The sequence below is a fragment of the Neophocaena asiaeorientalis genome, unplaced genomic scaffold (assembly GCF_003031525.2).
Source record: "Neophocaena asiaeorientalis asiaeorientalis breed wild unplaced genomic scaffold, Neophocaena_asiaeorientalis_V1.1 scaffold79, whole genome shotgun sequence".
In the NCBI taxonomy this organism is placed as follows: Eukaryota; Metazoa; Chordata; class Mammalia; order Artiodactyla; family Phocoenidae; genus Neophocaena; species Neophocaena asiaeorientalis.
Window position 1 is genome coordinate 1,958,730 of NW_020175402.1, and position 27,746 is coordinate 1,986,475.

The 27,746-nt window shown below is 35.8% G+C and overlaps 1 protein-coding gene across 7 annotated transcripts in view; it reads right to left on the bottom strand.

Annotated features, from left to right (window-relative positions):
- Positions 1-23,134: 23,134 nt before the first annotated feature.
- The window catches only part of HNRNPR (heterogeneous nuclear ribonucleoprotein R), a 34,903-nt gene continuing 30,291 nt past the window's right edge, over positions 23,135-27,746 (bottom strand). For 6 of the 7 annotated variants that reach the window (XM_024766701.1, XM_024766706.1, XM_024766705.1 and 3 more), the window contains 3 exons: positions 27,470-27,619; positions 24,563-24,684; positions 23,135-24,426 (listed from right to left, as the gene is read on the bottom strand). In XM_024766701.1, coding sequence (XP_024622469.1) covers positions 23,814-24,426; positions 24,563-24,684; positions 27,470-27,619 — 885 coding nt within the window. In that variant the 3' untranslated portion in view covers positions 23,135-23,813. The remainder of the gene's footprint in view (positions 24,427-24,562; positions 24,685-27,469; positions 27,620-27,746) is intronic. The other variant, XM_024766704.1, reaches the window with a different exon arrangement.

A 27,746-nucleotide genomic window follows, 5' to 3' on the forward strand; every position in this document is an offset into this window, starting at 1 on the left:
GTTTATTTTGCACTATAAACGTGTAAAGGAAAAACATGTCTAAGAAAGGGAATGAAAAATACTGGCAAACTGTTCTGATTTTCTAATTTGCCAGTCAAATTTGAAATGAGTATTTTACTTACGTATCACTTAAGTCAGAAAAAAAAAAGTGAACCATACCTGATTATCATTAGTACAAGCTTTAAATTAAGACTTATTCCATTCAATTGCTTTCATAGGAAATTAGCACTGAAATTAACTTAGTAAGAGAGGAGAAAAAATATTGAATAATTCATGTGGAATTACCAAGAAATGTCTTTATGCTTTGCAAAATCATAAACTGAAAACCAAAACATTCTACACTTCAAGTAGTTAGCAAACAAAACTATTTTTCTTTCCTTCCTATAAATCATTAAATGTGTTTGCTGTACGCACACACTGAAACCTCAATTCCCTTTGACAGCCAAAAGTGACAGAATTAGGTCACTACTTTGGGAATATAAATGAGAGTAGCTAGATTAGGGGAACTCAGGCTCACAAACTTGCTTTTTAGGGGAATGGAAGAGAAAGCCATCGGTATGCCATTAGTTTGAGCATTCCGACCATGTATCACGCAGTTATCCTCGTTGAATGGCTCTGGATTCCAAATGACACATTCTTCCTCAACGTACTCACTCCATCACTGGCTGAGCAGTCCACACTGGAGACCATTTAAAAACATGCTGCTTGTAATAACCATTATCTATCTTAGCAGCTAGAAAGGTAAAACAAAAGTTAGCATATAAAACTATCTTTAGGGACTAGGGCAGAATACTAATTCATGAATGATAAATATAACGACCAGAGTAATTTCTCAAAAAGTATAATGAACACATCTGGTACTAAGGAGTTGGCTTTGTTTTTAAGAAACAAAAAAATTTCAAAATGTCTTTTATTCAAAGTATGGTCCAAGTACCCTCTTTCCTCCCCGCAACTTCTATTTTTGAAGTGGCATTCCAGAAGTGTAAGAAATATAAAATATCATGGTTAGGTGTTCGCTAAACAGGAAGGCGAGCCAGTGAATTTATTTATACTGCCCAATTAAATAATAAACATTGGAATCAATATGCCTTCCATCCCAGAAAAGTTCATGGATGAAAATCAGACACAGCAACAACTGCTTCTGATGCCAGATTCTAATTGCAAAGGGCAAGAGGGACTCATGTTACCTACTCTTAACTTTACAAAGAAAAAGCAAAATTCAGTTTAAAAAAGAAAAGGCTTTGATATAAAGCAGAAACTAACACACCACTGTAAAGCAATTATACTCCAATAAAGATGTTAAAAAAAAAAAGAAATGACCATTTAGAATGATCTGAAAAAAGCTGAGAAATTTTCATAAAACAGAGTTTGAGAACAAGCTGTGTGAATGCTAGGCTCAATGCTTCTTAGTTTGCAGTTAAATAGTATTCAAAGGGAAGACAAAATGTACATATGAGTTTCTTTTCAAAGTAGGACACTGCTCAAAGCTAAGCAATGGGGCAGAGCACTTGTGTTAAAGTGGTATCTGGAAATTAGGCAAAAATAAAATACGGTTTGTTGCACGGTTGAGATGCATCCTGGATCAGATTTGTTAAACTAAGAGCCACGAGTTGGCAAGAGCAGACCTCTGCTCTTAAAGACATCCTAGTTTGTAGTATTTTGTTCTTGTTAACAGTCAACAATTAAGTTTCAGGGTTTGTATTTTGAAGCTGGTTATTCTGACATCTATACTACAAAACACTTCTGTTTATATTTCAAGTCCTCTAATATAATCTAATATACTTAACCACAGCTTCACTGACATCACAACTGCTCCACTGACATCACAACTGCTCCTACAGACTTAAGAGGGGAGGGGTGGGGGGGAAACTGAGAAATGTAATCATTATACCTGTTTCATTATACCAGTTGAAGAAAATAAAGCTCAAGATATGGAGAATTAATTATTTTTTATTTCTCTTTATGCCTGGTTTATAAGAAGTTGACCACTGGACCTAAGAAAAAGCGGAGGTCCTAGCACCAAGTTTTCATCACTCATTTGAAGTAAACACCTTTCTTTCACATAGAAAGGTGCTTATAATCTCTCACTTCAAAGTTAAATTACCTGGAGCTATGCATATTTGTGTTCTTCTGTAATAGTGTAAATAATCAAGAACCACATGAGTCATACCCTAGTGATAACAGCCATATTTTTTTGGCCTACAACAAATGCAACTACACTTTTAAGTGTTTACATGCTCCTTTAAAATACTAATTTCGAACATATAAAATGAGTAACATTCTTGTTTCATTTAAACCCAATATTCAGTATTCCTGACTGAGGGGGGCTCAATAACTGGTCTTTCAGAAACAGTACACTTGATTCATATATATTTTAAGTATAGTTGCTAGCTTGGTCCCAACACTTCCACTTGGTTCTCTCAACTTGGTTCTCAACTCAAGGACAAAGCCAAAAGCAAAACTGAACCTGTAGACTAGGTCTTGTTAACGCTGAGCCAAGATGGCCACCAACTTTAAAGAGGCAATCTCTCCCAATTTGGGGATGCTCTGTACATAACTATCAACAAAGGGTCAAGTGTCAATTATGCCCACAAAATGGAGATTTCTGTAGCCTCAGCTCCTGAAAATTCATTTTAAAAGATAACAAGGCGTTACGATTATTTTAGTTGTGAAATGTGAAATATCAAGAGAATAAGAAACCAGAAAAAGAAGTCTTGAGCATAATTTCAACTTTTTTTCTACATAAAATTTCCTGATAATCAAAAGCCATCAAAGTGCCTTTCAAGAAGCCTTATCCTATCCTGGTTGATGATAGGATCAGTTGGCTGATGATGGTGAAGGTGATCACATTCATGAATATTTATAGATTTTTCCTTTGGAGATGCTGTTGCTCTTGGACTGAATGCCATCAGAGCCATTGCTACCTGGATACAGAGCATCTGCTGTAGATCTGTGTCTCCAGCCTGGCTTCCCATTTTTCCCAAAGTGCACACTTAAGGAATGAAACACTCATTTCATGTTAGTTATAAGTAAACCACATAGGAAGCAAATCAAATTACTTAATATTTATGTCATCTCCTCCCTTTCTAATGCTGACCCCACTACTCCATTTCCTGCAACCTCTTCTCTATTTTCATTTTTTTTTTTAATTTAAGAAAAACATTTTCCCCGTGAAATTCTATTCTCCCAACATATGTGGGCTTTGCCCACCCCCCTTTCTTTGAAAAAGACATTGAGCTAAGCTCTTGGAAATTTCAGGAAAAAAATCAGTGTTAAAACTACAGGCAGGGCTTCCCTGGTGGCGCAGAGGTTGAGAGTCCGCCTGCCGATGTAGGGGACGCGGGTTCGTGCCCCAGTCTGGGAAGATCCCACACGTTGCGGAGCGGCTGGGCCCGTGAGCCATGGCGGCTGAGCCTGCGGGAAATTATTAACAAGGGTCAAATTAAAAAGGTGGCAGTTAATCTGATTAGCACCCTCTCCCCTTTCTTCTTGCCTCTGGTTCCAAGAGTGAGCCTTAGAAATCATGGTCACTGACAGACTGTCAAGGACAAAGTGAATGTAAGTATGGAGACTCTGACTCCACCTCCCTCTTAGGCAGAGATGTGGAGGAGTGACTGGAGCTGCTGCTCCAGGTTCATGAGGCAAAGGTTATAAACTTCTAACTCAAACTACAAAGAATAAGAAATCCTAAATGTGTCACTATCTTTTAATCATTGACCAATCAGTTATTACACTGTCCCCCTTTCATGAAAATACTAACATGGGCACTCTATTACCATCATACACAACTCCAATAATCAAGCCCTTATTTTCCTATCTAAATTAAACTTTCAGGTCACTTTTTAAAAAATGCTAAAGCAAAGAAGAAAATTAGAAAATCTGTATTTGAATGAACTTTGCCAGTGACTGTGATGTAACCTAGAGTGTCACTTTTAAAAATAAATGGACATAATATTTCTAAGTGTCAACAGCCACACTTGTATTAAGTTTCTCCTTGCTTTATGAAATGGGTCAATTTCTAAAAAATCCCATGAATAAACATAAAATTTTGGGGAATTCCCTGGCGGTCCAGTGGTTAGGACTCCCCGCTTTCACTGCCAAGGGCCTGGGTTCAATCCCCGTTCAGGCGAACTAGGATCCCACAAGCCACGTGGCATGGCCAAAAATAAACAAACAAACATAAAATTTTTATATACCAGATAAATTTCCCACTTACAACAAATTCCAAAGATGCTTTACAACATTTATTTCTGATTGCTATCAACCAGCACCTTCTCCTTCCATCCACTATTTTTTTCCCCCAAGTAAATTCTCCAACAAACTAATGGTTCTACCCGATACCTTGGGTGAAATTCCCAATTTGATCTTGCTAAATTAGGTTACTATAAATAAGATGCAAAATGTGGAATTTTAAAAAATGTATTATTGGGAGTTCCCTGGTAGCCTAGTGGTTAGGATTCCGGGCTTTCACTGCCGTGGCCCATGTTCAGTCTCTGGTCGGGGAACTGAGATCCCTCAAGCTGGGCGGCCAAAAAAAAAAAAAAGTATTCTTTTTCTATAGCTTTTTAAAAGACTGCCATCAGAGCCTTTTTCTCAGAGATTTGATTATAAAGACAAAGAAGAAAAAGAGAGAATGTGTATTATCCATACGTAGAAACTCATGTTCTCACTGACTTTGCGGAAGAACCTAGTCCTTTTCATTCACTGTGAAGTTCTACTTCAAGTAAATGGAGTTTAAGCAAACTTCAAGTAACTCCAAGTAAAAAAATAACTGCAGACACAGACACTTAGTTTTCAAAGAACACTTGTTTGACAGAAAAATGTGTTAAAATTTTTGGTGTCACTAAATGAAAATTTTTAAATGTGTAGCATACCTTGTTTCTAAATTAAAATAAAGGATGTTTTAAAACAACTTTATGAGTAGATAAATGCATATGACACTTCCAAGGTTCTTTGCTCTTCTACAACTTCTAGTCATAGAAAAGAACTTGCAGGGTTCACTTTGGCACACCTGGCTCAGATATGTGAGAGATATGATATGGGGTTTATATCCACTGAGGCTTCTGGGGAAGAAAGCATTTCGGACAGAGCAGCAGTAAGGCCTGATTCTGATAAATCTAAAATGTTAGTTTTAGATTAGTATTTGCTATTCACTTTACAATTAAGTAACTCAAGTACTGTATGAAATTTCACACAGAAGGGAAATAAATTTCTAAGTACTTCCTAATATAACATGAGACCACCTTTTTTGACCTGAAGGATTGAGAACTGATACATGTTTATAAAAATAAAAGAGAATCAAAATACCCGTAATCGTTTTGGCAGAACCTATACCACTTAAATTGTTATGTAAATATTTTTCAGATTGAACACAAGTATGCAACTAAAGGAAAAAGACTTCATAACCCTAATGTAGAAAATGTTCCATATTATATTTTACCTATGTCCTTCTTCAAGTCTGAGGGCTCCAATACATGCTAGTGAAAAAAAAGATCAAAATTAGCATTAGTGTAAGGATTTTCAGTCAATACTACAAACAGAATCACCAGGAGAAAAAAGTCAGAATAAAGAAAATTCAATTATGTGACTTAATGAGAAACTCTTGACAGATACAAAATCAAACTGTATTACTTACCAAACCTCTACACCATCTCCTGATAAATATCCAGGGAAAAAATGTGGGAGATCTAAAATGTATCATAAACATGCAGAGAAAACACTTTAATAGCTCTCCCCCTAAACAACATAGTTCAAGATGAAAAATTTCAAGACAAGACATAGGTCAATGAAGTATAATTATTTTTAAGTCTTTTATAAAATTTCTAAACTTATGAATAAACTTCCAGTTTACTGCTCCTGATGATGCTGAAATAGTTTGAAAAGGGAGGGAAAAACAAGTAAAACTTAAATGTTGGGGGGTGGGGAATTTACACAGAACATGGGGGTAGAGTTAAGTGCAGGGAGGAAAGGAAGAGAGAAAACACCAAAATTAAAAATAAAATAAAAACCTTTCTCTACAACATGATGGAGTTCTATTTTCTTTTTTTCTTCTAGTTTATTGAGACGCAGGGCTCTATTTCTGATCAGATCAGTTATTTAGTATTTGAATCATGGCTCTACTACAAACATTCCTGCCTCTCACTGTCCTCGTCTGTAAAAGGGAAGCTGTGAAGAGAACACCTGAAAAGCACTTTGAACAGTACGTGACATATAGTAAGCACTTAACAAATGCTAGCCATCAGCATTAAACAGAGCACAGATTCACCTAAATTTTATTTCCTTATCAACTATTATTTTTATTTTTCCAAGGGCAAAAGCAGGGATCTCCCTGATGGGCTCCCTTAATGGCTGGAATTTGAGTCCAGGTCTTGCCAATGTATCTCATGATACTTAACTTTCAGAACAGCTTCAGGCAAATTCTTTCAAACGTTCTTTACATAGAAATAGCTGATCCAAATATGAGGTAACACTCTTCTTGCCTGGCATCAATTATTATTATTGATAGTAGGAGATGGAAGGCAGTATGCCCTTATATATATATATATATAGAGAGAGAGAGAGAGAGAGTGTTATATGTATGTTAAATGTGGTGAATTAAATGTTCAAGTTTGCTGTGAGGATAATCAAAGTGGTCAGACTCTATTGCAAGTATAAAACCAACTTAACCTCTTTTATCCCTTTCCCCTACAAAACTAAAGCTTTTGTGTACATATATATAAAGAAGCAAACATATATCAATCACAAAATGCAGAAAAGAAAATATTCTATGAGGCTAAGAGCAGGGCAATAGAAGCATACAATAGCAAATTAAATTTTACAAATTTAAACCTTATATTCTAGAATAAACCTTCTGCTTTTAGCTTGTAATTCAAAACTCCCCACAATAAATCTAACCTAAGAAACTGCTTTGTCTCTAGCTCTAAAAAGCAAAATATATTTCCAGAGAAAGATAAAAGTGAAAGTTTTTAGTTCTAATACTTGCTTTATTACAAACTAGCTGTACAACCCTGGCGATGTCATTCAGTCCCTCTGGGCCTGTTTTCCCACTGGAAATAGGGATACTAGTGCCTAACACGGGAGTTACTGTGAATACTATAGATAACATAAAGCGCCTAGCTGCACGTGACTGGCACACATTAGGAACTCAATGAATGGGAGCTATTGCTTGACTACTGTGAGAAGGGTTGGATATCAAGTCAAAAATATCAAGAAGCCTTTCTTTTTGTACTTTAATTTCCCCAGGAAGAGACAGCTAGAGCATCGAACATAGGAAGCAGGTCTAACAGGCTTCGTCTAAGGGAATCTATCACCATGATTAAAGTACAGATTTAAACAGTCTCACTCACAGTATGGATGACTACCGCAATATGGACGTGTACTGCAATAATAGAACCTTTGCTTTCAGAAAATACAACAGCATGTGAAATTCTATGTACCCACCTATGTAATATTTAGGCCAGGAATGGCCAACTAGGCCTTTTTTCTGTTTGGTCTGTGTACTTTTTTTTTTTTTTTTTTGCGGTACGTGGGCCTCTCACTGTTGTGGCCTCTCCCGTTGCGGAGAGTAGGCTCCGGATGCGCAGGCTCAGCGGCCATGGCTCACGGGCCTAGCTGCTCCGCGGCATGTGGGATCTTCCCGGACCAGGGCACAAACCCGTGTCCCCTGCATCGGCAGGCGGACTCTCAACCACTGCGCCACCAGGGAAGCCCTGGTCTGTGTACTTTTAAGAAGTGTAATTCTGAAAACTGTAAAGCAAAAGATTGCTCTTTAACTGTCAAGAGAATTTTAAGTTCTCTGTGAGTCACTAGGTTCATCCTCAAAACCTGATGCAAACTCTCATATCCATGTTGACTAAATCTAACCCTTCTGCATTTTCTACTTAGATTTTGTTACCCACTGCATCTAGATAAGTTTCAGTACAATTTTGTTGTCAAATTGCCACTTAAGTGATCCCAAGAGCTCCCGGAAGTGGGCCACTGGTTGGAGTCTAGAAATCATTTTGTATATAGTAATTTTCGTAGTACAACCATATATTCCTGTTATTTCATGAATGATATCACATTCCAATCCACGTCTCTTTAGAAAACGGAATAATCGCCAAAGTAATTGCTAGGAAGTAACGAGTTAAAGCAAGGTGGACAAAGGCAGTCTAACTTCCCTAAGGTTAACAGTAAAGGTTTAACTAGAATGTCAGAATAGGAAAGGAATAAAAGGTTGGAAAGGAAAGATACCTGGGAAGTATATAAAAGGTCTCAAATTTCAAGAATTCAGATCTGACACCATGATGTGATGGGAATATTGGTATTTGTGTGACAATTATTACGGCAACTGTATAGAACAAACAGAATAGTGAGAGACATCAGGTAGGAAAATTAGGAGAAGAGTTGTAATAATTTAGAAATTGACTTGTAAGACACACAGCAATGCCTCCTAACCTGTAAGTTTTAGATTTGGGGGTACATCAAGCCAACTTAATGTGAATTTTCTCCCTTAATAGAACATTAGCTCCATAATGGGAGAAGACTGCCTTATACCCAGTGTATTTTCAGATCCTAGTACATTATTTAGCATAAAAGTGGCTCTCTAAAAGTATAGTCTAAATCTGAATGTAAATGTTGTTGTAATTAATAAAATAATTCACTTAAAAAGTATTGCTGAATTCCTAGAATCTTTTAATACAAAATTTCCAATCAACAGAAGTAGTGAAGTACAACTGTTAGTTCTTTATTCAGCCGCATCGTGTGGAGTGCGGCATGTGAGATCTTAGTTTCCCAACCAGGGATCCAACCCGTGCCCCCTGCATTGGAAGCGTGGAGTCTTAACCACTGGACAGCCAGGGAAGTCCCACAACTGTCAGTTCTTATGGTTGGTCTGATATTTTTTCCTGCACTGGTTCCAAGTCATTTTCCTGCAAGGTTAAGAACTCCCACCCTAGGATAGGAGATTAACTAGAGAAAGTAAGGAAAAGACGTTGTAGAAGAATCAGTATGACTTAGCAGAAAATCCAACAGGAGAATTATTAAGATTGCAACCCACACAATCAAAATGTGCTCCCAAAACACGTAATTCTTTCATGGCTACGTCTGCGAGGTTTTGTTCCCTTTGCCACATGCTGCTCCTTGTATCCCCAGTGCCAGGAACACATGTACTCACTAAACGTTTGTTAAATGACTGGTAACTATTTTTCCGCATTATCAAGTCTCATGTGATCTGGAGGTACATATCAGATTAGAGACTGAAAAATTAAGTAGCCTTAGTAGTGGCTGAAGTCCCTAAAGAGGGACAAAAGACACAGGAAGAGGGCATTACAAGGGACAAGGAAATACACATATTGTGGACCACAGCCAGCAAAAGCCAGAAAAGCTTTGAAGGTTTACTCAATTGTGTCAAAAATAACAAGACGATCAAGGATAATGACTGGGAAAAAGGGCAACTGAAATGGCCTGAAGATCATTGCTGTCATTAGCAATGCTGCCTTTAACTGAGCAGCAATTAAAATGATCTGTAATTATGAATCTCCTAGACAGGACACAGCTGGATGGAACCTCAGAGCAACCCAGGGCACCTTGGTTTGTCAGATACCTATTTGGAATTCTGAACCTGATCTTGGTGCCAAGTATAACTAGAGCCAGCCTGACTTTGATTAATACCTTCCAGTCACAAGTTCCAACTCTGATATTGCGAAACTGTTTATTCACCAGCCACATATATGTATATACTTATACATATCAGTTACTATCTGAGAACTGATTTTCCTGAAGTTCACAGGCAATCAGGATGCCATTCAACTTTGCTTATGCATACTACATATAGGCTTCTTTCTCCAGGAATCAGAGTGGAAAACAACAAGGCAATAAGTTCTGGTTCTGCTCTATCTTTAGTCTATGACCCTAGCCTAGGCAAACCATGAGTTAAACAATAATGCCCTACTTCTAAAACACATACAAACAAACAGAAAGATAACAATTGCAGGTAATCAGAAAGATGTTAAAAAAAAAAAAAAAAGATAATCAACACTACACAAAGCCGGGTTATATATGCACCCATACTTCATGACCTTCCAGCAGCCACTTCAAAGACAAGAAAGAAAGCCAGGGAACATACAAAACAGGGCAGCTAAGAAGTGTTTACAAAAATAAAGTAGCTTTTACCTTCAAAGAGTAAGAACTCCAATCTGGAAAGAAAATTAAGACGATAAAATTGAATTCCATATAAAATCATAGTGGTTGCAGATAAGATACCACAGTCTGGCTCCATTTTATTCAAAGTAATTTAAAACAAATCCTGAAACACTAACTAGGAAATGTTTTAAAATTGGTAAAAAGAAATCTCAAATCACAAGATGATTAGTAAACTTGTGACAAAAGCCACAAATACAAAAAAAATTTTAAAAAGAGAGTAGTTAACCATAAATAGGTTTAAGAAGGTTCAATTAATGAAGGCTACACTGATAGCAATATTTATTTACAAAACGGAAGCTTCTCAGCTATTCAGAGGCTATCATTAGTCTTACCATCACAACACAAAATAATTCTTACGCTGTCATTTCTATGAAACTAGTCTTTGGCCCCACCTATAGTTCTGAGCTGGGGAAACTAATAGTCTAACCAACTAGTTAGTAATACCCCAGTTATTCAATATTTCAAAGAAGCCTAATGACATTTACCAGATAAGACTGCACACAGCAAGTAAAACCCAGAAGGCAGTACAGAGTGGTGGTTAAAATGTGAGCTCTGGTATCAGACCAACCAGGGTCAATTCAGGATTGGCCACTTCTAGTCAGGAGGACCTTGGACCAAAATGTCTCTGTCTCAGTTTTCACATTTACACTTACTTAAGACAATGACAGCCCATTAGAAGCATTCAGTATTAGTTCTTCTGCCAAGTTTGTTTTTGACTGAAATTATAACCACTTCAACGTGTTAACCTCAGTTCTCTCTTACTGACTAAAAGTTCCGGCTAGCAATTATAGGTCTTAGAACTTCTTAAAAGAGAAAATGTTCATAGGTGAAAAACAGAAATAACAGTGTGTATTATTATTAGACACTAACCAGTTTTGTTATGACATCATGGAGTTTGAAACAGCTTGACCTCATAAGGGGCCTTATGAATTACAGGGAATGGAGAAAAAAAATATTTTTAGTAAATCTACTCCATTTGAACAAAGCAACATCTGTATGTCTGTTTACCTTCAGGGAGGTAAGAAATATTTCAAAGAACTGCCCATTATTTCAACCCTGACCAAGGATTTCTCACTTAAAGGCTCAGTTTTCAGTAAGGGAAAAACAGATACAAATATAAGGAAACCTACCTTCACATTTGTTCTTTCAAATTCATATGGTCACTCCATCTTTACATTTTAAAATTTGAACTGTACAGTGAAAATTCCTAAAATCAAGTTACTTTGATCATATCCAGTGGATACTAAACAATTTTAGTTTAAAAATTCATGATATATACATTTTACAAGCTCTTCTCTCTAGGAGTAATCCAAATCATACACATTATTCATGTATTCCAATTATAAGCTGAATATTTTATATTCATGTATTCCAATTATAAGCTGAATATTTTCCAATGGTGTTTTTTCTGGAAGATTTGGTTTGATGATCCCTACTATTTATAAATCTATTACTGCCTCCTGGAATCTTTTCTAAATTCTTTGAGGATAATGATGACTTACTATTTGTATTTCTAACTCCTGAAATGTAAAACACTCAATGATTGTAAAATGAAGGACAACATATCAATTATCAACGTTAGGTACAGACTAGACTTATTAACCTTTTCAATAAATAACTGACTTTTAGTTGATTATCTAGATTTGGTTGATAATGTACAAGATGAATCTATTTGATTATATCCCTTTCTACACATTAACAGGTTGATCAAGATGTTACTGTACTTTCTGAAAAGAAAAAGAAAAGTTAATTACTGTTATAATACTTCTCAAGGACAAAATCCAGTATGGGGAACTTTTGGTAGTTCTTACTGTCATACTGAAAGCCCACACTATGGAGAAAGCAGCTGTATATTTTGCAATCTTGTTAAGGTGAAAAACATGTTACATTAATAAAAATAAGAGTAAAGTTAATAATTTTCAACACCACATGTAATGATGAAGCCTCAATTTGACTTTGCTATTTATTACAACTATTTAAACATTTTTCCCAAATATTTATTGGTAAGCAAGATCACATAAATTATATGCTGAGAATTCATGTCAGTGTTCAGCTGCTGGAATACAGTTAGTCAAACTTCTTTCTTCAAGACTACTATACTATACATCTATAGACTTAAATATTCTGCCCCAGACAGAATCTTTGGGTAAATTTTAAGAAGCACTCATCATTGCTTTGACCTACTTTGCAGATTTAAATATAAAGCAACACTAAAGCTGATATAAAAATATTACTTTTAAAACAGCAATGATAGTGACTTTTCAGAAAATATTGGCCAGATCCTTTATTAATGTAATATTTCAAATCATTAATAATCTCCTTCTGGGAAACATTTAGTCTACACCAAACAAAACTAATCATGTGAAAATTCCGTTAAGGAGAGAGCTAGTTTTCTTAGAGCCAGATCAACTGATTAGTTATAAACTCAAAGAAATGACTTAAGTTCAGGTATCATAAATAAAAAGTCTTCAGCTAATCCCTTATGGCATCACGTTACCATCATGGTGACTTAAATTCAGGACTGCTGAGTACTGGGAATCCCTGAATCTATTTTGAAATACCCAATTATTTTAAGCAATGGACCAAATTACATAGAATTCTAGAAGCAAGACATTACATCCTTAATAGGCTTTTAACAAAAATATTGATATCTGGTTACCTATATACCATTTTTATATAGCTCAGATTTTCACGAAATAGAACAGCAGAGAAAACCCTGAATAATCTAAAGCCATAATTTTTTTAATTAAAAAAATTTTTTTTATAGACCACCTTTCTTTCTGCATCAGGGAAGGAAAATAGCTTCTCTACATGACCAATTTTAGGGCTGACTATACCGGCTCCTTTTATGTGTTAATTCTGTATCTTGTGCACGCGCGCGCGCACACACACACTGAGGTTTCGTTTAAGTGAAGGCCTTTAACAAACTTTTCTACCATGTCCTTGAAAAATGTAGAAGAACTGAAACCAAATGTTAGATGGATGATGGGGATGGCTTAATACAACATTTAAAAAAATACTTAGGACTTCCCTGCTGGAGCAGTGGTTAAGAATCTGCCTGCCAATGCAGGGGACATGGGTTCAAGCCCTGGTCCGGGAAGATCCCACATGCCGCCGGAGCAACTACGCCCGTGTGCCACAACTACTGAAGCCTGCGCCTAGAGCCCGTGCTCTGCAACAAGAGAGCCACCACAATGAGAAGCCCACGCACCACAACGAAGAGTAGCCCCCGCTCGCCGCAACTAGAGAAAAAAAGCCCACATGCACAGCAACGAAGACCCAACACAGCCAAAAATTTTTTTAAAATTAAAAGAATTCAATTAAAAAGACCCAGTACTTTAAACACTAGTATAGACCAAACTCAGGGATAGAATTCAATTAAAAAAACCCAGTACTTTAAACACTAGTATAGACCAAACTCAGGGATGAAGATTAATTTGGATTTTGTGAATAAAATAAGTGAAATTTTAAAATTTTAAGTTAAAAAAAATTTTTTTTAAGTCAATCAGAAAGTGGCATTCCCTTTCCAAATCAACTGTAAGTTTGCTTAGTTAAAAATGGCTTTTCTGGAGACCAAAATCCAATATATTTTGGCCTAAACTTTTATAAATGAATAACGGAAGAAAAACAAAACAAATGGCAACTGAACTATCATCACCACACACACACACACAAACACACACACACACACACACACACACACATTCCCTTTAGCAATCCATTTTAATCTAGGACTTTACAGTTGACCCTTGAACGACACAGGTTTGAACTGTATTGGTCCACTTACACGTGAATTTTTTTCAATAGTAAATACTATATAGTACTATATGATCTGTGGTTGGTTGAATCCGAGAACGTGGAATGGCATACATAGAGGAACCGTGCATAAGGAGGGCCAACTGTAAGCTATATGTGAATTTTCCACTACAAGGAGGGCTGGTCCCTGTAAACCCTGTATTGTTCAAGGATCAAAGCTACTCTAAATTCAAATTAGTTTGACTTTATTTTAGGCATAAGTTAAAGTAAACATAAAATTAAACATTTAAGTCTAACCTGACTTATTACGCCTATTCCTAACCTAGTAGTTATGAGTGTATACTCAGGCAGAACAAGGTTTGAATCCTGGCTTCGCCACTTCATAGAACCACTAGCTATGCAAAAAATCTTACTTAAATCTCAATCTCTGAGTTCCTCATATTTAAAGTAGGGACAATACCACCTACCTTAAAGGGTTGTTGATTACATGATACACAAAATATAAAGTGATTCCTTTAGCACAGTGCCTGGTAACACAATACTCACACAATAGTTAGTATTATTAACCTACCATTTAAAAAAAATGCTTGGCATAAGGAAACAACAGAATATTTCTTTTCCATACTTCATCTATAATATTTTTTTATTTTTCAAAATAAAGTTTTACAGTTGAAAGTAAGGTATTTTATCAGTTCCCAGGGACTACATCCTAGTCCCTCCTTATATAAAAATGGATACCGTTTTTGGTATGGATACCTGCCATTTCTATTCTTTACATTTCCCATCTGTTGACCTTAATCCATATAAATTATTTTTAAAGTCATCTTTAATGATTTTCTTCCTTAATCTGCTTTAATTTTTCACCACCAAAGGCTTACTTTGACCTGATTAATGAATGTTAACTTTTTTTTTTAAGTCAGAGATTTCAAGAAAAATAATACCACATGGCTATTTTTTGTTACCTATTAGCCTTCCCTTTCCAAGCTGTCAGAAGTTATTTTTATCTTCTATGACTTTCTGTATCTGTTTTCTGATGTAATTCCTAAATAAACATGCCATGACACTTCCTCAGCCACCCAGTCTTTTTTGCTTTTTCCTTCTTATTTTCCATCAGTTCCCTAAAACTATTAATGCCTAATTTTCAAAACTCATTTCATTTTCTTGCAGATTATGCTCTTAACCTTTCCTTGGGATCTAAACACAATAAACATTTGTGGTGGTCATTACTAAAGTTTTTAATCTCCAACTAGATCCACCTAGACCAACCATCCTACAAACCACTGTAAACATCTGTTGTTGGTATCTTTTCTACTAAGGTCTACTCACTAAAAACCCCCCAAATGTGATATAATCTGTGACCATGCTATTTATTCAAAGTGTAATTAGGGACATTGACATCACCTACGAGCACGTTAGAAGTGAAGATTCTTGCTCCATCTCAAATTATTGAATCAGAATCTGCATTTTTAAAAAATCCCCAGGGATTCCCATCCACATTAAAGTTTGAGAAACACTGTTGAATGGTGAACTGTGACCTAAACAGTTTAACTAAAAAGTTAAAATAATCACCAGAAGTTCTTGCAAAATTATTTTGATAAATGCAACAAATGGTCTCATTTATCTTTTTCCCACCTTTGAAAAGTCAAATAAAAATGACATTACAACTAACAAGCATACTTACATTACTCTTCAGGATTTAAAAAGACATTTCAATAACAGTATTTATTGTTGGTTATATTGAAATAGATCAAATTGTTTTCCACACCAACTCTACATAGATGATACTTAAGTATTATTAATCTAATAAGGTTATACTTCTTAACAGGAAGAGTGGAAACAAAGTTTCAATATGATAAGCCAATGCTAAACATGTACCATCTAACCAAAATATTTAGTTATACCTAACTTGCCAGAAGTATGCCCAAGTCGTTCTGACCAAAGCAACTGAGGTACTTGAACAATAATGAAATATATAAACACATACCATTATAATCAATGGGTTCAAATAAAAACAAGATTTGTCTTGATATTTTTCAGTTTTTTTCCCACAAAATTTCAAAATAGTGATTTAGCTGATAAACAGTAATGGACTTTTAGAATATGTTAATCTCTGCTTAATCTACTTAAAAACCTAGGCAACTGAAATTTGCAGATTTAAAGGATTCCTGGCAGAAGCTTGAAATTAACACCCCGAGAACCACCTGTATAGATGTCTCTGTCTCCAGATTCTATTAAAAAGTGCTCAATATAGTACATGAGATCTCTAATTATGCAATATTTTCGTATTTAAGGAAATATCTTCCCCTTTACATGTTTGAAAACTGAGGCTGAGCTCCTTTTTCACCAATGTTACTACACTTAACAATATTGGTCCTCACCTTTAACCCTGTGGGAAAAAACTTTTAAGTGACCAAACCTCACATTATTTTAAAAGGCATGACTAAGTCGTACAATTTTATGACTAATTTAACCTCCTGTCCTCTTAATAAATGGACAGCTGGCCTAAAGTCACCCTTAGGGAATTTTAAGTAAATAGGTGAATAAAACACTGCTCTTATTAGTTTTTTGAGGAAATGTCTATACATGATTGTGATTTCAGTCACAGATTTCAAGTCTAAATAAACAGAAATGTGATTTCTTTCATAGCAACAGGAAGATATTCCCCTATGTGAATAAAATATACTCCGTAGGGAAAATACTTAATAAAATCTTATTTCTAAAAATAAATAAATTTAGGGCTTTAGGTAGAGCCAAAAGACACCAATAGAGCCTAAGCCTAAAATGATCATCAAAAATCAACCTCCTCCTATTTTTGGAAAACATACACCACAAAGCAGTGAGCTGCACCACCCCTGCCCCAATCCGCCCCGATCCCCGGCTCTGCCAACTCCTAAAGGTGTCCAAGTTTAGATATTTTTGCTGCCAGAACATTCCTTACTGTCTCTTGATTTGGGAGAAAAGGAAAATAAAAACAGTAAACTCTTTCTGGAAAATATTGACCAAAGAATTTTATCTACTCTTTCTTAAACAATAGGGTACACTTTTTCTTCCCCATAGCTCACATTTTCTTAACAGTCTTCATTTAAAAGCGACAAGGCAGAATGTATTACTACTCCTTCTGAATGGTTTCTTACTCGATTTATTTACAAATCATGAGGTCACTTTCCTCCTAAATCCTTATTGTTATTAATGGTACAGTATTCAGAGGAACGAGCACAGTACTTCCAGTAAATTTCCATTCTGAGTTGCAGAGCTTCTACCTTTTTGACTGGTAAGGAACTAAGTACACCTTCAAGGAAAAGAAGTCACAAGAAATACTACTAGATTAGGGGTATCTTTAAGACAATGGGATCAGTATGAAACAGAGAGCCTTCTATATGGTATTTCTTACACACTGGAGATATTTCCCAGTGATGCACCTAAATCCTCCAACATAGCCTTTCTCAAATATTCCCTCACTTCTCCTTCACTTGCTGAAATGTCATGTCAAGGGGTCAAGGACACTGGGAGAATAAAATGCCTACTAAAAGCACTGTACAAGTGTTTCCCTTTGCCCAACTCTATGTTTTCTAGGATCATTTCCAATGTGGATATGCCACAATCTCACCAGAGAAACTTTATAAGTAGCCTATTATGCCAAAGACAACAATCCCATCTGACACCTGTAGACCCAGTTCTAACCCCAGTAAAGCTACTTCCTGATACTCTAATAAACCCACTAGAGTTCATTCGGTACTTTTATTTTCACTATCCCACTCCTTCACTACCTTCACTTGAACAGGTGCCCAATATCTAGTACTAAATTTGAGGAACAGAACTCCATTTGACTACAAAAGTCTCAATTATAGTACTATTGAATCTTTTTTGCACAGTTGAGCCCATCACACCCCACCCAAAATCACCAACACAACACTTTGAACACGTGAGATTTTATTAAAAATATTTAACATTGTACAAATATTCCAACACAGTTATGGTACCTGAACACTGTACCAAAAGCATTAATTTTTATTAAACTGCTGATTAAATGGTCTTGCAAATGTTCCTACTTCAATATTCTCATGTTACTGTATGCGTATCAGCAATGTAATGTTTGCAGGAGCTTTCAGCTCAATTATAGAAATAGCCTTGTAACAGTACTAGACATCATAATAAGACTCATTAAAGTACAATTCTATCTGTGTTACTCAACAGGCTAGAGAAGTCCCCTTTGTCCAACCATCATAAATGAGACATCAAGATACGCAATGTTCATGGGATCCTGACAAAGTTACTACAGAAAATCAAAGCCCTTTTTTATATTTGAGGAATTCAAGTTTTCCCCCATAATGCTTCCTTCTTTTTTGGTCCCATGAAATGTACTTTATTGTTAGTGTATAAAAGCCAGCAAGTTTGCACTGCATTTTCCTTAAGTTATATGAACCCCTCAGCACTACTTGAGTGATCCTATTGCTAATTATAAAACTTCCCTAGGATAACACAGTATTAAGTGCAATCTAAAAGTTCGACACCCCAATCATTTCTATCACTGATACATGCATAAAATGTGTCAGAAGAGAAACAAGTACTTTAACACAATGATACAATCACTGCAGTTCTTATAGTATAATTTCATTGTAGTAATATACAGCTACTCTATAGCAAGCTTACAGATAAAGGTTTACATTCATGACACTGACTAGCCCATTAATACCTAGGAGATTCTCCCTAGACTGATAACGCCCAACCAACAAAGAAGGCATAAGAATATTGAGGAGGTTCTAGGCATGAAAATTCATAATTACTTTTAACCAGTGCTTATGTTATACTACAATTACTTTTTATGTGGTAAATAGTCAGAAATGCCTAATTATTAATTTAATTTCCTCAATTTATACTTTATCATCATAGAATCCCCTGAGTATGAGATTTTGCTCTTCAGTAATGACCTAAAAATCTACTCTAATTCTATCAATATCTACTAATCCCATCAGCTGTCGTGGGTTTCAGAGGAAACACAAGTTGATAGATTTGTGTTACTGCTATATTCAAGGTCCTAATATTTCAGTTATGTAATTTCCTCTTGACCTAAAGTCATCATATCAAATGTACTTTTAAACTGAGCCCACTCTTGTTTGTCAAATTGCTAAAACTTTTAAGTTTCATTTTATAACGTTAGTATCTCTTTTGGAGGACTTTAAAAAATAATTTATCCTAGTGTTTAAACCTTCCATTCTATTAACACCTTCCTATTTTTTTTTTGCGGTATGCGGGCCTCTCACTACCATGGCCTCTCCCATTGTGGAGCACAGGCTCCGGACGTGCAGGCCCAGCGGCCATGGCTCACGGGCCCAGCTGCTCCGCGGCACATGGGATTGTCCCAGACCGGGGCACGAACCCGCGTCCCCTGCATCAGCAGGCGGACTCTCAACCACTGCGCCACCAGGGAAGCCCCACCTTCCTATTTTTTTTACTAACATTCATGTGCAATAAATATTTTTAAAGATGCATTATAAGCTCATCTACCCCATAAAAATGTAAATATAAGGAAAATATTAGAGGGATTGAAATCACATAAAATAAAGTTACTGTTTCTCCAAGAGATTTAGAGTCTATCTTGATCACTTAAAATATACCCTGAATATTTCATTACTTCATACTTGCAGGCCTTTCCGCTAATATACGAATTTGAGAATAAAGAGTATGAAGTACTTATTATATGTTCCTATTAAGAACCGTATTACCTAATATTAAAGTCTTATTTTTCTACAAGGCTGACATAAATGCCCACTTACAGAATATGGGCATTCTCCCAAACTTAATGACCCACTACTGACAAAAAAAAAAAAAAATAGGAAAAAAAAAAGTTCTTACCAATAATTCCACTGGTTATCGTCCCCAGCGAACCCCACCTAGCAAGTCGACATCATGACATGTCAGGTCAGGGCAGCCTCAACCTCGCTTCCCTGATAGTCAGGTGATAAAAGGAAGGAGTTAAAACAGGAAAAGTACACTTGCAGATTTCTGGATAACATCTGAAAATGATTAAAAAACAGAAACAAAACAAAAAACCCAGAGCTTCTGGTAACCTCTAAATAAAAAGTATATGTATATATATTTAAAAGGAAAAAAAACTTTCCTAGAAAGATTAATAATGATCACTTCCAATTAAATATTTATATTAAATTACTGACCAATACATTAAATATGCAATATTTTTAAAGTTTAGTGTTTGCATTTCAAAAATAAAAACTAATCAACAAACTTCTAATGCAAAAGTAAACATGCCTTGTCAATGGATTTGTCATTCTGGATTCTCTAGTCAGTCACCCAATCCACTGTCTTAGAACAACTAAGTTAACAGAAGCTCCCATTCTCAGAGAAACATAAACACACTTATAAATCCAGTGCACCCTTTCTATAAGGCTTTTTCTTAGCTGCTCACTTAAGTGGCTTCACATAATAAAGAACAACAATAACAATTCTTCTATATACTTTGGTTGGTTTTAAGAATACTGGATAGTTCAATATAATAATCTTCTCTTTGGAAAAATCAAAATGTAAATTTTAACATCTTCAGAAGTCTTTTTAATTGACAAGTGATAGCCTTATAGCAAGTATTTACTGGAAGGGTTTGGTTTTACAAATAATACACAATTAATAAAACGTAGGTATGATTATCCAAATGGGCAGGAGGCAAATGATGCAATGAGTTTCAAGAATATTATATGGCTTTATGCTAGGAATGGAATTTTACGTCCCTTCTCTTCTGGAATTTAATATATATAATTTATTTCGATGCATGCTGACCTTTTTAAAAAGAGGGTTCAACTCCTAAATCACATTTCAAAGTCAAATGAGAGAAAAATTATCTACTAACAGAAAGCATTGGGCTTTCTTATGCAGAATAACCCCAGTAACTAGAATAACTGAAAAACAATTATGCTGAACTCTTTTGTTTAAAAAAACTACCTACAGAACCATAGTAACTCAATTTCCACATCAATTGATCAAATAAACTTGGAATTATTAAAAATCTGGCTACTTATTAGAACTTTTTTGCTTTTAAAAAATTAAAACACCATCATATAAATACATACATTTAAGCAACTGCTATAAATGAGTGATCAAATAAAAATTAGTATTTCATTATGGGGGGGGGCATATATATGTCAATCTCAGGAGGGTACCTACAAAGAAGAGGTCATCCTCAATATAAAGTAAAAATCTTTCCCAACACAAACGTTACTGTAGCAGGCTCAGAAATAAAACCAAATGAATTAGGTTGGGGAACAAAAAAGATGGCAGGAGAGTCGGAAATCAGATTTCCCAGAACTCATAATTTGTGCCTATTTAAGAAAAAACCTCATGCAAATCTAGAATAAAAATCTCCTCAACTGACATTTTTCAGGTTTGTATATTATTTAGATTGTTAAATTTACTTCTGTGAAAATTTAAGCTCTGAAGCGATTTTCTCGGAATAGCTTATAAGAAGACATCAACAAGGAAAAAGCTCTAGAGTGAGATTTAATGCTTATAAAGTTTTGTCCGTCTGTTAAAAAACCTATAAGGCAATATTAGAGGGACACCTCTATAGATATATTTTTAATTGGTGAGAGCGAAATATAATTTGTAATTAAAGGATTTTGACATGGAACCTAGGTTTGATTCTTATGTTCTTACTAGGGTTTATATTTTAGGATGGGCGGGGGAAGCACATAAATTACTTTTTCAGAATCACTTCTATTCCCATTCCTAATTTTGTTCCTAAGAACTTTGTTGCTGGTAACATCTAAGTTGTAAGAAATACAAACAATTCAAATTGTATTTCTAGATCCTCTCTTCTTTCCAAGAAAAATCAAGGTTGTACTTAAGTCTAATTTAGATTTATAGTTATAGCTTCAAATTGTATTTTCAAAGTTTAAAGGCAGAAATTAAAGAATGTTTGGTGTCTTTACTTGCATACATGGGCATGAGAAAAACCACCAGATCTAAGCTTCATCAAATAGATACCCATGTTAACTTGACACTATTATACACAGCAATTATATATAATTCCTTTATTAGCTTCCAAAACATAAAAGGAATATTAACAAGGTCTGTTAACTTACTGTACTATGTAATAAGTGTACTTTTAAAGAGAAAGCAGATATATTGACTTTCATCAGCAAATATTCATTTTCCTCCTCAAAGTCAAAAAAGAAGCCATGAAACCCAAAATATGATCTACCTGAGCTCACAAGGAATTAAGTGGCTTATAATTTTGAAATCTAATACTCCACTCCTGTCATAAAAGACACCAAACAAGAACAAAACACAAAATAAAGGTGTGCCCATTTTAATTATTCTCCAATGGCTTATTTTTATAATTTAAAAACATTTTAGATTCACCTAAGAATAGAATAGAAGGGAAAATTTTATTGGTAATTTGAAAGTGATAGAGTTTTCTGCACTGTTAGGGTCAGATTCTTTTGTTCCTTTTATTCTCAAGCAAAAAAAAGTAATTACAATAAATCAGAATTTCTCAAGGAAATGGAAATAGATGCTATGACTTGGCCAACAAAACTTTAGCCATTCGAGTAGTAAAAAAAATTAAAATAAGAGGTATTAACAGAAAGTCAGAAGTAGGACTACTGGATATTTTTAAGCCTCTCTTAATAAGGCATGTGTTTCTCAGAGTAAATTTACATAGCAATAGGAAATTATATTCCTAAACCAGTAACTGAAGTGGTAGTCACAATCATGTATACTAAAAGTTTACATGAAGTTTTCTCCGCAGAGCAATTGACGCCACAGTACTAACATTTTTTCCTGTTATGTACATTCACTCCAGCAAATAAGGTCTTCAGACAACAAATTATCCTTTATAGAAAGAATGTGGGTCAAAATAAATTGCAGTCTGCTTCCCCAACCCCATTTTATTTAACGCAAATTATCCAATGCCTGCAAGAATGTTCAAAAGCCTTTGAACCTGTTTTTAATAAAAATAAAGGATAAAATTGCCAAATTAGGAAAGACTATGAGAGAACATCAATCAGTGCAGTGCTATTTGGAATAAATACTAGAATTTAGTCTAATTCTCAGTCTGATATCCACGATACATACTGGAATAGACAAATTTTGCATGAATTTGATCACTCACATAGGCAGTTATAGTTGGAAAACAATATTCCTTGCAAGGATTACGAATAAAATAATGTTTTAGGACACAATTGAATTTGAAATAGGTAATGTTTTGAATAGATTTTTGAGTTTTATTGAAATCTTACATGAACAAGAAATTGGAAATACAATCACATCAAAGAACAAATTGTCACGGCTTTGACGTTTAAGCCAAACAAATTTTGTAGGGCAGATTTCAAAAAGGTGTGAAGTTATAACAATTTAAAAACACAGTTGACCTACTTCTAGGAATGCAAAACATACAATCATAGGTTATTTTCAATACAAGAAAACTTAAATTTGTTTGCTTTAATTTCTTAAAACTACTAAGACAAAGCACTAGCTTGTATTTTTATTTACAGCATACTCCATACTGCTAGGTAATCTATCCCAAATCCAAAAAATAAAGCTGTCCAAAACCAAAGGTTCTGCAAAATCATGATTTAACAGTGTGCTCAGCTTGTTTTCAAGCTAAAATGAAGCCTGAAAGGATAAAAGCATTGTAACTCCCAGAATAAGGGAACTCTGCAAGCCCAATAATGTCCAAGAGCATTTATGAAAAGAGGAAAAAATAAAAAGACTTGAGTATATACACAATAGTGATTTCTTCAGCCCAATACAAATGGCAGCAAATTGCTACTTAAAGATGAAACAGATAAGCCAATTTTTTTTTGAAGGATGTAGATCTAGAGCCAATCGTATCTTGCCAGTATCATTTTCAAGCCCTCACTTGTCTATTTCCACTGTTGCCCATAAGTATCCTGATAAAATTCCTGGTTGTCATTATTGTAACCATAGTTACCAGAATAGTCACCACCTTGCTGAAGCGGCTGTTGAGCGATGGGCTGGGAACCCCAGTTCTGTTGGTTGTTGGTCTGACGGCGCTTGGAATCAGGTTGGTTGTACCCATCTGCCTTTCTCTTGCCTCCTACATTGCCCCCACGGTTGCCCCGAGATCCACGGGAACCACGGCCTCTCTGCTGTTGTGCAGGACCCCCTCTGCCACCCCTAGAGCCTCTTGGTGGTCCCAAAGGTGCCCCCCTTTGTGAATAGCCAGCTCTACCTCTTGGAGGTGGTGCTCCCCGCCCCCTTGGTGGTGGTGGAGCACCTCGCCCTCCCCTTCCTCCTCCTCTTCCTCTTACTGCATAGCCATCATCATAGCCGTAGTAGGGATCTTCATAGCCTCCACGATAGTCATGATAATCATAGCCATAGTAATCATCATAGTAATCTTCATAGCCATAGTAATCTGGAGGGTAGCCATATCCACCTCTCCCCCCACCACGACCCCGACCTCTAATTGGAGGTGGCATACGAGGAGGAGGGTGATAGTAATAATCTTCATACCTAGCAATGGAGGGAAGGGAGAAAAGAAAAAACAAATTAGTTTGCTTCAAGACTCTTCCTGACTTTTTAAATTACCTGATCTCTGTTATCAAGTTATTCTCTGTTCAAAGATGTATTTACTAAAATGTAGACTCACGCAGTGCTTCTGGAGGCCTGTCTAGCAGCTTGGCGCTCTTTCCTTTTCTTGTCTGGTGGCTTGGCTAAGACTATTTCAATTTCTTCCCCTTCTATTTCTTTGCCATTCATTTCATCCATGGCCTATACAAAATTAGGAAATAAATTTACTTTACACATAACAGTACTTTAAACATAACAAACATATCTGTGCCATTAATACACTTGATAAGCAATTTACTTCACAACTATTTTAATTTGCAAGATGAATATACCCACCAAGTTAAAAAAAATACACAAAGAAAGTACTTGTTCCCCTCAATCTTACTTTCTTATGTGTAAATTATGTTGAGAACAAAACTGATGTCCTACCATTATATTTAAAAAGATAGGGCTTCCCTGGTGGTACAGTGGTTGAGAGTCCACCTGCTGATGCAGGGGACACGGGTTCGTGCTCCGGTCCGGGAAGATCCCACATGCCGTGGAACGGCTGGGCCCGTAAGCCATGGCCGCTGAGCCTGTGCGTCCGGAGCCTGCGCTCCACAACAGGAGAGGCCACAACAGTAAGAGGCCCACGTGCCGCAAAAAAAAAAACGATAAAAGACTGGGGATTCCCTGGTGGCACAGTGGTTAATAATCCGCCTGCCAACGCAGGGGACAAACGTTCGAGCCCTGGTCAGGGAAGATCCCACATGCCGCGGAGCAACTAAGCCCGGGCGCCACAACTACTGAGCCTGCACTCTAGAGCCCGCGAGCCACAACTACTGAAGCCTGTGTGCCACAACTACTGAAGCCCACGCGCCTAGAGCCTGTGCTCCACAAGAGAAGCCACCACAATGAGAAGCCTGTGCACCACAACGAAGAGTAGCCCCCACTCTCAGCAACCAGAGAAAACCCGCATGCAGTGAAGACCCAATGCAGCCAAAAATTAAATAAATGAATAAATAATAAAAATAAATAAAAATTAAAAAAAGATAAAAGATTGCCAGAGAGCTGCCTGTTGCTGCTACTTAAATCCAAAAACTTAATTCCAAATAACTTCCAAGCTTAGCCAAACCAAAGCAGCAAATTCACAACTGGAAAAAGTGCCAGTAGTAACAAACTTTTCAGAATTCAAATTTTTAAACATGTGGCATTCAACATGTAAGTCTTAAACTGTTGATCTATAAAAATTTTAAGGATTTGAAACATAAATGAGGTTATCAGTAAAATTCAATAAGATACTGACCAAAAAAAGCCTAGATCCCCCCCACAATGCTTAACCTGGAACATACTTTGCCTGAATAGTTAAAAGCACAAAGCCTAGCAAAGGCCTGAACTAATGAAGATTCAAGTACGCACCTGGAAAGCAGTAATCAAAAGTATTCTAGGCTCTAGTTTTTTATTTATGTAGTTCCACCTAATAGCCTCTGCCATAGGGTTCAGGTAACTCAGTAACGAAGTATAACCTCCTCACCTCAGCTTTTCTGTTCCCTATACAACCTTTTCCTCTCTGGATATACATAATAAAATGCTCTATCCATAAAGAATATTTAGTGCTTTACAAGTATCTAGACAAAGATTAAATCAGTATCTTCCTCTAACTAGTTTTTCCCCTTTACCACCTTAGCTTTTGGCTGCTTCAACTAAAGCAACTAAATGAGTCTATAAAAGCTTCCTGGTATAAACAAAAGAATGGAGCATCTGTCTACTCTCCCCTCTGGCCATCCTGATTTCCAGTTACTGAGCTAGAAATCTTGTAATTTCAGAGACTTCTTTGGCAAACCACCCTTGAAAATTATTTTAAATTACGAACAACCAGTTATTTAATACCAACTGATTCAAAAGGAGTATTTAGAAGGTATACATGTATTAGTTATCTGTCCTTCGTACCACTGGCAATTCAGAAGCCACACATTAAATTCTGTATTAAGCTGTGAATTTTATAAGCAATATTGTCTCACTAATTAGCTTCCATCAAAAAGCAAACCAATAAATTCTAACTAGTCAAAGATTCTACAAGGCACATTTTAAAGCAGTACCCTGAGCAGGAAACAAAAACTGCTCATATTAGAGGTGGCATCACTTTAACCGACAGAACATGTAGAAAAAGAACCAGGCCCGAGTCATCAAAGATTTCGGATCTATCTCTCCAATTACATAAAAAAGCTTTTATTTTGTCTTGTCACCCCCGCTCCCCTCCACCCCTCCCCCGCCTTCCGCCAAAAAGGAGAGAGGAACAAGAGGAAGAAGAAACCTGAAATTTCACCCACTAAGGATGGTACTGATCCATTATCATCAGAAAGCAGCAGAGTATTCGGGTTATATGTTCTAGACACCTTATGAAAAGACTTTTTTCACACTTTCCAATACTATCATCAACAAATAAATTAACTATTCCATGCAACAAATATTTCTAACAACTACTGAAACTGGCAAAACACAGTCAATACTATGAGGATTCTAAAATGACTAAAGAAAGGCAAAACTATGAAGAACTAACCATTCCCTCAGAGCACAGCTACTGAATTAAATGTGTTGTACTAAGTATAAAGCCATGTACACTGCTCAGTTCCATTCACAGGTCCACAAACCAAGGTAAACAAAGTAGTTACGATACACTCATTACCATTTTAGTATTTATACCGGCTAATTACTATTCCTTGTAACATTTTCAAGGTATCATGCTATCAAACCTTAGGCTTACAAAAATAATAGAGAGATTAAAAATAACTTGCCTGAGATCACAAACCCAGTTAGTAATAATCAGGCTTTGAAATATGGAGTCTTACCTGTTATACTACTACCACTTCACAGAGATTATTAAAAGAAAGTTCCAGAGTTCGGTAAAAGCTGAAAACAATTTTATTTGCTTTTTAAGTCACTTTATGTGTTTAGCAAGTTTCAACAAAATTCAAGTATCAAAAAACAAAATTTAAAATTTCTCTACCTTAACAGCTGCTCCTCTGTCTTCGAAATGAACAAATGCATAATCTTTCAACTTCTTCACTCTTTCAAGTTTTCCGAATTCAGAAAACGACTTTTCCAGTATTTCTTCTGTCACTGTAGTAGCCAAGTTTCTCACAAATAAAACTTTCACCTAATATAACAAATATACAAATTGGCATTGGCTACTTAATTTTAGCTGAAGTCCTATATTAAAGTATTTCTTCTTATCTTTTTTTTTTTTTTTTTTTTTTTTTTTTTTTTTTTTTTTTGCGTATGGT